The sequence below is a fragment of the Leuciscus leuciscus genome, assembly GCF_965113295.1.
Source record: "Leuciscus leuciscus genome assembly, chromosome: 1".
Classification (NCBI taxonomy): Eukaryota; Metazoa; Chordata; class Actinopteri; order Cypriniformes; family Leuciscidae; genus Leuciscus; species Leuciscus leuciscus.
The window spans coordinates 77,729,156-77,742,109 of record NC_138725.1 but is presented as its reverse complement, the minus strand read 5'-3'; the positions used below and the strand labels follow the sequence as shown (position 1 = coordinate 77,742,109).

The 12,954-nt window shown below is 39.9% G+C and overlaps 1 protein-coding gene across 4 annotated transcripts in view; it reads right to left on the bottom strand.

The window, feature by feature from the left end:
• Positions 1-12,954, bottom strand: part of cep112 (centrosomal protein 112) — a gene marked incomplete at its 3' end in the record, with an annotated part of 200,048 nt that overhangs the window by 80,010 nt on the left and 107,084 nt on the right. For all 4 annotated transcript variants that reach the window (XM_082185304.1, XM_082185306.1, XM_082185305.1 and 1 more), the window contains one exon: positions 9,854-10,036. In XM_082185304.1, coding sequence (XP_082041430.1) covers positions 9,854-10,036 — 183 coding nt within the window. The remainder of the gene's footprint in view (positions 1-9,853; positions 10,037-12,954) is intronic.

Here is a 12,954-nt window from a genome sequence, read left to right as displayed (position 1 = left end):
TAAAACTCTTTAAAAAATCACTTTAAAAACCATTTGATGCTTTAAAGAGGTCATTTACATTTACACATATAAGAGGTTACTCTACAAACTACAAATTATTCTTTTCTGTCCTTTTTAGGGTTGCATCTTGTGACATCATGTCCTGTTGATTCGTTTACGTCTTTGGTCCGTGTTGCATTCATATTTCTTTCGAACCGCACCAGAGTCGGTTTGGAAGTGGACCGAGACGCGTCTTTTCAGCGTCTCGGTCCACTTGTTTGGTTCAGATTGCAGAGATCAAACTTATTCAAATGAACCTGCACTAACCGAGCAATCACACCAGGGTTTGTTTTAATCCAACCAAACATGCCAAGTATGAACACACCAAATCCAGTTGTCCTTCGTGTGAGAAGTAGCGCAAGCGCTTGGAGTTTGTCAGAAATAGAGTGAGGCATCAGTTTACAGTCTGGGATTTCTCGTGGCGCGTTGCGCTGCATCCAGTGTAGACAGCATCACTGATTATAATGGGTTCTATTGTGTTTTGTCACGTCGCGCCTCTCACGCTTACAGAGTGTTTGTAATAAACATCTGACCAGCGTTTAATGCTATTAATATACCAAGCGTATCATTGTTTGAGTATTGCTAATAAAATCAGTATATACCCGATTGTTTCTATTTCTTCTACTTCGGGATCTGACTCAGGCTCAAACATATACGCTTTACCATCTCGAGTGTCAAACTAAATGGCATGCTATAAAGGAGGGTGTGGATACGGTGCGATGAAGTTAACCAATCACAGCAGTGGGAGTTTACTTTTGTTCCTGAAAGTGATAAAGCCCCTTAAAATTGAGTGTTTTTCCCACAGAGTGAAATTGAGGATGGAAAATAATATATATATTTTTTAGAAATATTGGACATTTTTGCAACCTTTATAAACTAACCTGAGTATTCAGGTGAAGTATTCTCAAACTGCATTTCATGACGCCTTTAAAGGAATAGTTCACTTCAAAATGAAAATTCTGTCATCATTTACTCACCCTCAAGTATTTATTTTCCCTACTATGGAAGTCAATGGGGTCCATCAACTGTCTGGTTATTCCTTTAAGTCTACATAAAATATGGTGTACTTTAGCAATTAAAAGCACAATTGAAGCTAACAGCCTTATACACAACAGCACACCCCGTCCTTAATAATAAAGTGACATCTTGATATCAAATAATCTGCGCTCCCAGAACATTTAACCCTCGCGCAGATGGTGGCATGTGGAAGAGTCTGGCATGTTGGCAGTCCCTCGCCTGCACCTCGCGCTCCCAAACATCCATGGGAGGAGACTGCTAAGTGCATCACGTGGCACGTCTGTCGGAAAATCATCTGAAGTTGTTTTGCGGCCACTTGGGGGAATAGCAGCGAACTTCAAAGCCGTGTCACACAAACACCCAGATGCCAAGAGTGCGCGCGGGTCCAATACGGGCCAGAGCGGAGCAGCACCAGCCCACATGCTTCTGAAACGGCACAAAGCTATTAGATCTCGGCTCAGAGGAGCCTTTAATCTATAATTCCCTCTTAAACTGGACTCTGGGAAGAATTTTCTGATGCATCTTTGATGGGCTTGGACGTGCTTTTATGAAAAGAAGCTGAGAAAACTAGCACAGAAAATGAGAGGCAATAACCACAGAGAACGTTGCATCGTATATGATGTAACTTCAACGGTTTAACGGAGGAATTTAATTCAAATTAAGCGAGAGAGATAGGAATGTAGGACAGACTCTGATGTATTCTGTTATTTATGCAATAAAAAGAAAATGTGAATACCCTGGCCAAACACATAAAAACTGTGTGTGCGCGGCATGCTGTGAAAAAATTGTTCTTTTAAGAACTGATCACTGAAAGGTTTCTTTGGGAACCAAATATCATTCTTCTATGGCATCAGATGGCATGCTATGCCAGTCCCATGCTAGCCTTAAAGGTTGCTTACACGGAGTAGCAGAAAATGATAGGAAGTCATTCATTTTCAATGAGAGAAGTCAATGTGAGATGACAAGAGATGCTTTTACAGTTTTGAACAGTTGCAAATGAGCAGTGAAACCATGTGATGACTACCACACAGTGAAGCTCATGTGATCCACCACCTGATACGAAGGTGTACAGCAGTGTGAGTTTACTGTTCCCAAACTGCTTTACTATTAACAGCTAGCAGTATATACTATGAGGAATTAAATGCTGAATTCTGTGTACAGAACGGGATCAAACATTCTGGAACGAAGATTGTATATTGCATTGAAGTTGAGAACAAGTGTCATTTAACCAGCTTTTGTAAAACAGTGAGACATCCCAAGTGCATTGCTCAGGGAAACAGATAAGACGTATGAGTATGTCGGTCCCCGTTCTCTTAAGGCCAACGCTTGGTCGGGTTTTGTCGGATTAGTGTATTAACACTGTTAATGTGTGCGGCTCTCGTTTTCACCGAACAAACATGATAAATCTGCGTTTGGACTGCCTGAGAACTAATGTACTATAACCTGGTGATTGTTGGCATTGGTCGGAGTCTTTTATGGTGATTTCTGAGGTATTATATGTGTGACATGCTCCTCAATTTGCATTTTCAAGGACTACAGCACCATCCTGGATGAAAGACGAATGGTGCGATCCAAATCTTTGGCTGAAATGGATTTGCATGTCTTTAAGAGTTCAACGTGAAGCCTAGTGAAAAGCTTCAGTGATGTCTGGCCAGAGATTAAAACTCTTTTCATCATGGAGGACCCATCTGGTGGCGAGAGCCCCGTCTGCTGGAGCCCATCTTCAGTGACCCATCACAGCTGGATGGAGGGACTCATGATCATGGTGCTGTTTTGTTTTCCAGAGTTGAAAAGAGCAGCTGAAATCAAGACAATGCCATTAGATGACTGCTTAAAAACAGTCGTGGTTTGGCAAAAAAGTTCCTTGTGTCAACCATATGTCCTGATATGGGGGAAAGAAAAAGGATCTGAACGATGACTTGGATACGTTGGATGAGCTTCCACTCTCGTACAAGAGAGAACAGTGAAAGAATCATGTTAATGTTAGTGAAATGTTAGCATGTTGTGCTAACGATAGCGATTTACATGTTTTTTCCTGTGTCAAAATTGGTCTTCGGAAGTGGCCGACGGACACTGTCATACTGTCTTGCCTTCTTTTATTTTTAAGCTGTGATTTTGCCACTGTATTTCATAGCTTTGTAAGATAAAATCCTTCTTTGCTAGACCTGATAATTATTTTTAGTATATAATATCAATATCAAAAAGTAGAATAAAAACCAGTAATAGTCAAATTTTCTACCATATAGAATTGAATAAAATTAGCAGCTAGCTAACACCAACTTATATTAAGCAAAATAAACAGCAAGGAAAGATTAGTGAGTAAATGTCTCCTTTTCTTTTGTTGTTTGATTCACACTGATGACACAGACGGCAACAGGTTTATTAGGCTGCTGTCACTTTAAGTACTGCTGACCTAATGCACAGATCCAATATACTGATACGCAAAGCTTATCCCAATTGCTTACATTCACTTAAATCACAATTCATATTTTCCTTTGGAAAAGTGTTTATTCTAAACAATTTTTTGTCTTGTTCGAGAAGCCTTTTTATTTGGATATGCGTCACAATAGTGAAGAAAAAACGGTACACTTTTGGAGCTGAGGCAGCCAGCCTTTGCCTGGATAAGAGCTCTGAGATTACTTGGGCGGCATGACAATCCGAACGGCTGACTACAAACCCCCCCCCCCGCTGCACGAGACAACGTGACCGCCGTCAACAAGCCTGTTGTGTTTGGCGCATCAGAAAGCGGGCCTGATCTCCTATGCCATGTCTGCCTTCATTTTCTGTGTTCTAATCTCTTACTGGGGAATCAAGTTCTTTGAAAGTTTGACAGCTTCATTAACTTGCCGATCAGAGCGGTATGATGCTAGACTCCAAGGATTTCAGATGTTCTCCCATGCTGTTTGAACTGCATGTTACATTAATGAGAAATAAAACTAGCCCCCCCCCCCCCCCCACCCCCCCCCCCCCACCCCCCCAAAAAACGTAATTTGTCAACAATAAAATCGCAAGAAAACATAATAATGGATTTGAATGGCAGAATGAAGTACAGTGGGTCTAAAGGAAATGACCTGATTTCTTCTTTTGTAAGTGTCTGAGACATTAACATCTGTCTGGAGATCAAATCAAATGAAATATGCAGCAATTCTCAATCCGCAAACAAATACAATCTATAGACAGATCATACATAAATAATAATTACACCACAAAAATGTTGCATTAATTAAACAAGAACAATATGAAATATGGCACTAAGTTCAATCATAATAATAATATTACATAGTAGTGTATTGCTTTAAATGTATGTGTTGGTGTGAACATTATAGATATGCTAAAAATAAAAGAAACAGTAATCATTTGAATGCTTATCATTATCCAAAGTCCAAATGTTAGTGGATCTATTTAGCCTTTAAAATAATCGTTTGTAAGAAATGCCATCTTTATCTAAATTAAATATGAATCATATGAATCAATGGATATTAGTGGAAGCCATTTCCAATGCGTGTGAAGTCACGTGATCAGAGCTCCTCGATGCTAGCTCATCATATTCATTATAGGTTATCATGACAGCAATCCTTGTTAAAATAGAGTGCAATATTTCTCATTTGTGATCTGATTTTCAAAAGCCAAGTCCAGTTCTGCAACACTAGTACAAGAGACCAAGAGTACAGCGACCTCCAACGATTAAATCGCTCGTTATGAACGAGACTAAATGAGTTCAGGCTGATAAAAGACCAAATAAGTGAAAGCGTAGATTCTGTTTTCCGTGTAATAATGAACGTATATAATGTTGTGAGCGTGTTGGAATGGGCATTAGTCTCTGGAGTCCGCTTGTGTATTGGTTTACTGCGCTGGCTTCAGGCAACTATATTTACTGAGAACCATCCTGATGTTTTTGGTCTTTTCATCCTCAAACAGACTAAAGAAAACAGGAACCCGGAGGGCGGCAGAGTCCGAGGAAACTAATACACAGACTCCAGTCCGGAGACGAGGGGGATTTGAACTCCCTTATCATCTTCCTTTCAGATCGATACAGCCACGCATGAGACGAGGGGAAGCGATAGAGCTAAATCTAGCAGACCTCTGAATGGAAACTGAATTCGGGACTTGTAGAGAGAGAGAAACATGAAGTCTCCGATGATGGTTGTAAAACCAGATGTGCTAACAGGAAAACACACGCTGACACCATGTAATGTGGGTTACAGAACGGGCCGTGACCAACCAAACGGTACAGGGCGAAAACAAGTCACCGCGACCTGGAACAAAAGCTCTCTGTGCTGTGAGAAAAGCACGAGTCATTGGCTCATCTTGCCCGCTCCTGATGTCCTGACCACATCAAGACATGAGTCTGAATGGCTCATCTTCATTGTGTGTATTCCAGGAAGAGATGTGAGTGATGTTACCCGTCACCGGGTGAAGGTTTATGGAATGTGAACTGACGTGATAAACATCACCTCCAATATCAATCATTTTGTCAATGACTTTTCTTTTTCTTTTTGATCTTTAAATTAAAATCACATGTAGAGGACGGACTAGACACAAGTCTTGGTAACACTTTATTTGACAGTGTCCTTGTTACACGTTATATGCACCTATAGTGATGACCGTACATTATGCATAATGGACCCTTTTCACATTTTTGGGGTTCGTCATAGTTGGGTAAACATTTATAGCGATGAATGGGAGACAGCAAATATACATTTTGTGTTCTCATTTGTATAAACATGTTTCAAATCTTGATTTGTGATGTGTAAATGTGTCATCACAGTCTTTGAAAAGGGTCTATTTATCTAATTCTATTTATCTCCATCTATTTAAGGGTGTATATATCTAAACGAGCTCTAAATACATCGGAAATCGGCCATTGATACGTCACTTATGCTCTCTTGTTTTATTATTTCTATGTCAGTGATAATTTTTTATTGTATTATGATAAGTCGATAATTTAACATATTATGTGTGTTTGTGTTGTTTACGGATCTAGGGTGCAAACAAATTTCCTCTTGAGGACAAATTACAAAAAATCAATCTAATCTATCTATTACATGCAACTACTGTAACACTAAACCAAACCCTAATCCTAAAGTAAGTACATGCTGTTCATTAATATTACTCAGTACTTAATTATATAAAACCCAACCCAAAACTCAAGTCTCTCAACTCTAAATATAACTTTTAATTTAGTTGTTACCAAACAGATACTATTCAGTATCCAACCAGTTCAACTGGCTCAACCAATGGTGGGACTACCTTTTAGGTTTTTTTTTGCCAATGGCATATGAGGGGAGTGGTCGGAGAACCATTATTTATGCATGTCCAACATTTGAATCAGAATTCCCTAAATTTGAAATACAATACAGAAATACAACACAGGAAACTTAATAGCATAATTTTTCTATGAAGTAATGAGTAGTGGAGCAATTTCATTGCCAATAACATATCTAGAGTTCATGTTGGCTGATATCTAATTAAATTATATTAAATTATATTAAATAAGCATAAATTAAATGAATGAATGATGAAAATGTAACTCAACAGTTAATGGACAGACCTGTGGCCCAGCAGTTAGTACACATGCTTATTTACACCTGTCACTCATTTAGCACTAAACACAGGTCAAAAATGCTTTGTGATCTGATCACTCAAACCACATTCAAAGGTAGTGAGTGCAATATTTTTGTGGATCATTTTTATGATCAGATGACCTGAGATGGGTGATGATTTCAATTCCGCCCTGTGAAATGTCCCAATCTACACTGCCAATCACATCTTGTAACTCTCCACTATATTCCAGAAACGGTCGTTACCGATTATGTCATTTGGAGTCGCGATATCAAGGTCCCGCAGACTCAATCGCAAGCACATCTGTCAATCATGACGTTACACCCTATTAGCATCAAATAACTAACTAAAACCAAACTTACTGGAAAAACGAACACTTGAACATACTTTAGAAATGACCGAAACCATCATTGGAAAAAAAAAGATTTGATGTGTAATTGGATTTTCTAGTATGGCTCACGTCCCATTCGATTACATGGAGAGGGTGGGGCTTATGACATATACTGCAGCCAACCACTAGGGGGCGATCAAAATGCTTTGACTATAAGAATATTACAAATTACCATTTGAATCTCCCCGCATGCAACACTGTGATTGTTGTTTTGGATCAAATGCCAATCTTCCATTCAATCCATTCCACGATTTTCATAAAGAATTATCTATTACTCTTCTCGGCAAGATCAAAACGCCAATAACTTCTGGATTTTAGACTGTTTTAATGAGCTACTGAAGTTCCCAAGCTACCTGGACAGCTGTGAAAATGGAGGTCGTAGTTTGTTTTGAACGAGTCTTAAGTCCATAATGTCAACAAGCAATGGCAACATTATAGAGGCAAGAGGGTTTAAGGTGAACTGTGAACAACATCACTATTGCAATGCGTTATTCAGAGACACGTCTCAGTGTTTCGAGCGGCTCAGTTCGCAGTAAACACTTTCCAGGTGCTCCGAGTTTGGATCGCTTATAAAGCGATTTTGATGCATTTGAAAATAAATATAATAATTGGCATTTAGTTCTTGTTTTAGGCTTGTGGTCATAACACTCATTTCCGAGTAGTTTTCTTCAAGCTATCTGTAGCTAAATGCACACATTCCCTCAGAGCCGGCACTGCTTGTTTTATCAATAATGTTGTTGAGCTGATTGCAACTAAACAGAAATGCGTCTCTCGCTGTAATAATGCCACGGGCGGAAAAGTGAGGGGAAAAAAAAGGGTAATATAATCTAATAAAAAGAATAATATAAACCTTTGAGATTATGCAACTGTGGGTCTTATGGTCAACAATTGTTATGCTCTTCCCACAACATTTCTCATTCATTAAATCATAGATAAACTATTCCAGGTGATATTCATCACAGCCTAATGAAACTTTCAGAAGTGTAAGAGGGGTGTAGGAATATTCCAGGATCTCAAAGCTTTGGAGAGTTTCAGAGGCTCTGCTCTTCCAAATTTTAGGCGTCTCAAGAAAGTAAAAGTAACACTGAATTATTACAGCTGTGAAATTTTGAAACCTTAAAAGTCCAGCATTGCAATTTTTTTCAGAATCCAATACATCATCAATATAAATACTTGGGATATCTCTGAGGGTTGAGGTTAAAAAAAATAAAATACAAATGTTTTTTGCTTCATAAATAGCATTGACTTTCATCAGCTCTCTATCTGTCAATATTCTTGGAGATATTTCAAGGGATCTTTTCAAGTCCATGAGTTGCATTTCACTCTCAGTGAGTTGAAGGGGGTTATTTGGAATAAGAGATAGTTTGGGCCATAGAGGGTTGATGTACTCTTGGCAAAAAACTGCATCATTGAATCACAGAAGAGAAACAGATCAGCCAAACCACAAACATCTTTCCTTTAAGTGCCAACTACCAGCTGATGAAGGACGTGTCCACTGAACAGGCCACGTTCAACAACACGGCACTGATAAACTCTTTTGCGAGATAATTGAGGTAATCATTGATCATTGATATCAAACCACTAATAGCACTACTGTAAAAAAGGAGGTGAAAACAACTGTCACTCAAAACAGAAAAAAACACACTGAATATAGAGCGCTTAAGTAGTCCAATAACACACCTTTTCGCTAATATAGGACATGTCCACTGAACAGGCCACACTTAACAACACACTTTTTGACTCCAATTCGTTAAGTTTTACTATTATTTACCTTTTTTTGTGTAAAACATGATCTTCCTTGTTGAAAACGGCACCGATAAACTCTTTTGAAATTGTTTTTAGCGAGAAAATTTATCATTGATATCAAACCACTAATAGCACTACTGTAAAAAATGGTTGTTTCCATTTTCTGAGCAGGTGAAAACAACTTTCACTCAAAACACACTGAATATGAGCGCTTAAGGTATTGTTACCATACCTGTTCGCTAATATATCAATTCAGATTGGAACATTTCATCATGGATTGTTATGTCCTATACGGCATCAACTTTCTCTTGGTAAGAGCCAGTAAATATGATTTAGCCATGCTGACAATTTACATTTAATCTAGGGGTTTGACGAGTCCACTGAATCCACAGTTGGGGGCTAGCCTATCGAATGGCTTCCCACAGGGATCTCACGATATCCAGGCTGGAGAGGGAAGCAGCGGACGGGGCACTAGGCACCAGAAACCCGCTGATGACCAAAATGGAGGTCATGAATACTATCTAAATAACACATGCCTGTTGCAGTAGTTTCAGATATTAGAGAATAGTGCTAATTAGCAGATAAATGCTACCTGCACCGCAGCGACTAAACCAGCAAACAGAACTGTAGAGCTCAGTGGTTGGTGCACAACATACAACGAACCCCAATTTAAACATCCCAAGAAAAGAAGAAAGCACCCTACGGTTCCCAATAAAAGGCCCCAGTCACAATGAGCTTGGAAATTTACTTTCTTAAATCCGGCAGCCTGTGGTTTTCAGATGCTTTTTCAATGAAAATGTTAACATTTTTAAGGAAATCCCGCAGTGGAAAGTTGCACATGAACATAATGACTAAAAAGTTTCCAAATTTAATCCTTCTTGGTTTTTTTTGTTTTTTTAACGCACAACAGTTTTACGAAAAAGTATGCGAAAAAAAAAAAAAAGTAATAGATTTTTATGTAATGCAACGCAGAAAAATACGATAATGTCATAAAATCACAGCGTAAAAAAATAACAACTATCAACTGTAACATTATCCTACTTAGCAAAACCAAATAGTGCCAGAAAGCGTTGTAAAGGAAGGGAAAGGACCCCCTACCTGAGCGTCGCGCTTCCTCCAGTCCTGTGTTTGCGTTTGCTGCTGGACCATGGCGGCCCTCGCCTGCTTGTCCAAACTATCGATTTCCCGCTGGTGGTCCTGGACCAGGCTGTCCTTCTCGGCATTGTGTGCCTGGAGTAGGTGCGTCCGCTCCTGTTCATGCTGCAGTTTCAGCTCCACAATCTGATTGGACAACAAGGAGCAAGACTTCATCAGCAGAACATCCCTGTCGTCATGACAACTTGTGCATGGCTCAGCGAAGAAAAAAGTTCACGGCTTGCCTCACAACACAAGAAGCCTACGCAAGTTTTTGCATCACTATGACCTCACATGTTGTTGTCCTGCCAATTATGACGAGCTAGCATCTCTTTCAGCTCTCATTAGAAAGACAAAATATTGCTCAGAACTGGACACCTAAATGATGGCCAATATCATCGACATACGCTGCATAGAAGACGAGGAAGCAAGAAATGAACATAAAAGAACAGCAAATCTTTACCCATAATCCCATTTATTCCAACAGACTGCAAAAAAAGAAAAAGAAAACACTCCCCATTCATTCATATAATCTGAATTTTCTTGTCAGTCCATACTGTGATGATGGATATACCGCAACTTACTGTTACTTAGTCCTTTTCCGAAGTGTTGCGCTTTGTCAAAAATGGAAAATTAAGAATCTCAAATATTCCAATTTGCCCGGCATCCCTGCTAACTCTTATTCAGGAAAAGAAAAAGAAAAAGAAAAGTGGTCCGGATTGAAAGCAAGAAGGAAAATGTTGAAAGAACACAAAAGCTAGCAGTGGCATTATCTCTCTGACTTGCACCTGCTGTGCGGTGAGTCGAGCCTCCGTGTCGGTTCCCAAGGTCCGTTCCCAGTCTCCTCTGGATGGGATATGGTGACCTTGGCCATCCGGCCCCCCGTCTCCCAGTTAGAGGCCTGCATCCCGCAGTTTTCCAGCTAATCCCCCCACATTGTGTGGCTCGGCACCCTACCTGGCCTGCCAGCTAGAGGCTGCTGTGGTGCTATTGAGTGTAGGTGATGAATGGGATTTCATCTTGATTCCCCCAGCCAATCAGGCACAAGGCCACAAAAGACGCTTCAAACAGCCCCAATTTTAGTGGATTTTGAAGAAGCTGAAGTAAGATTTGGAAAGCATTATCGATTTCGCCCCTTCGACACAGTGGAGGAAGAGACGTGGATGCAAGCAGATGATAGGGCGAAACTCAACAGCCAACAGAAAGAGCCTCAGCTAATTGATCAGGGACCAAAGAAGGAAGCAACTCTCCAGTCTTAAAGAAATACGATGGATTTCTTCAAGACACCCCATGCATTAATATCCTAATCTCGTTTCTTGATGATCTCTTCCTCTAATCCAACCACCAGATTTGCAGTATATACACGTCATATCAGATGAATAGCCGGTGATCAGTGGTTACCTCAGTTTACTGAACCCGTCCCACAGCACTTGTCGGACAAAGCGAGGCTTTGGTTTTGACACTTCTGAGTTAATTGTTTCCGACGCAGGGTGAAAATACACGCCAAAAACACGCCGATATGACAGTGGGAAAGCGAAGGGTGGGGGGAGAGATTGAAAACATTGAAAGAAAGAGCCTCAGCTAATTGATCAGGGATCAACGAAGGACGCAACTCTCCAGTCTTAAAGAAATAAGATGGACATCTTCATGACATACCATGCATTAATATCCAAAACTCAGTTTTCAATACTGAGATCTCTTACTACAATCAAACCGGCCAATTTGCTATATATACACGTGATAACAGATGAATAGCTTGGATCAGTGATTACCTTAGTTTAAAGCCTAGCGTACAGCTAATGGGTTAAACCCCGTCCCACAGCGTTTGTCGGACAAGCGACAAAGGCAAGGCTTTGGTTTTGACAATTCTGAGTTAATTTTTTTCGACGCAGGGTGAAAATCCACGCCAAAATATGTGCCGATATGACAGTGGGAAAGCGAAGGGTGGGGGGAGAGATTGAAAACATTGAAACGTCACAGAAAGGGCTGCTGGGTGCCGGGCTCTTAAAGCGCTAGCGCTGAATGGCTGCTGTCACCGGGCAGATGTGATTAGCGCCCCCCTCCTAGAGTGCCAGCGTTGAATTCATGAGTGAAGCCGCTCTGTGTCGGACAGAAGGTGCTCAGTAGGGGATCTCTTTGAAGAAAGAGTGGGGGGAAATATATTCAATTATTCAAAAAGTACAGATACTCCAAAAAGGACAATTCCGTCTTTTTTTGTTTGTGTGGCTTTTTCTGAAAAATTATTATAAAGAAAGAGAGCACTTGAGATGGACTGTTTTGGTTGATGTGGATAAGTGAGTGGGATGCTGTTAATGTCATATACTTGACTTCCTACTTGTTGTGACCTCAGACATCAGCTCAGTTTTGCCAGCGTGACGTCAAATGGCGAGGAGGTCAAAGAGAAACAACACTTCTATAGAAATGCACTCTTTTAAAGTCCAATTGAAGGGGAATCCTGGGGAATGTTTCTTTGTGTCTGCGTGAATAGCTAAAAGTGACCCTGGGAGCACAGGCCACTCATTAAAGCAGCACTAAACATCTCAGCTCCAGCTTAGAGCTTTATCAACTCAACTCAACAAGGCTGAATATCATTAACAATAACTCCTTAAACCCTTGATAAATCAGAGCAATGCCTCTGTTGTAATATCACTATATTGTGTAATCAATGTCCATTTCAGGCCATAGTTGACCCTTAAAAAATAATATGAAGCCAAGTTTAGCCACATATTTAAGACAATTGTGATGTGAAATTATGTTAAAGTACTTTATATATACAGTAGTCAACATTTGAAGTGGATCAAAACTTTTCATCAAAGTTATACATGAATTTTGAACAATACCCGTTCTTGTCTTAGGACAATTTTGTTGAACTTTTTTGATCCAAATGTTGACTACTGTATATATATATATATATATATATATATATATATATATATATATATATATATATTAGGGCTGTCCCCGACTATGGATTTTCATAGTCGAATCAGAATCGTCATGTCTTGCCTATAGTCGACTAATAGTCGAATCATGTGTATGTGTATGGGGGTGGGGCTGGGGGCGGG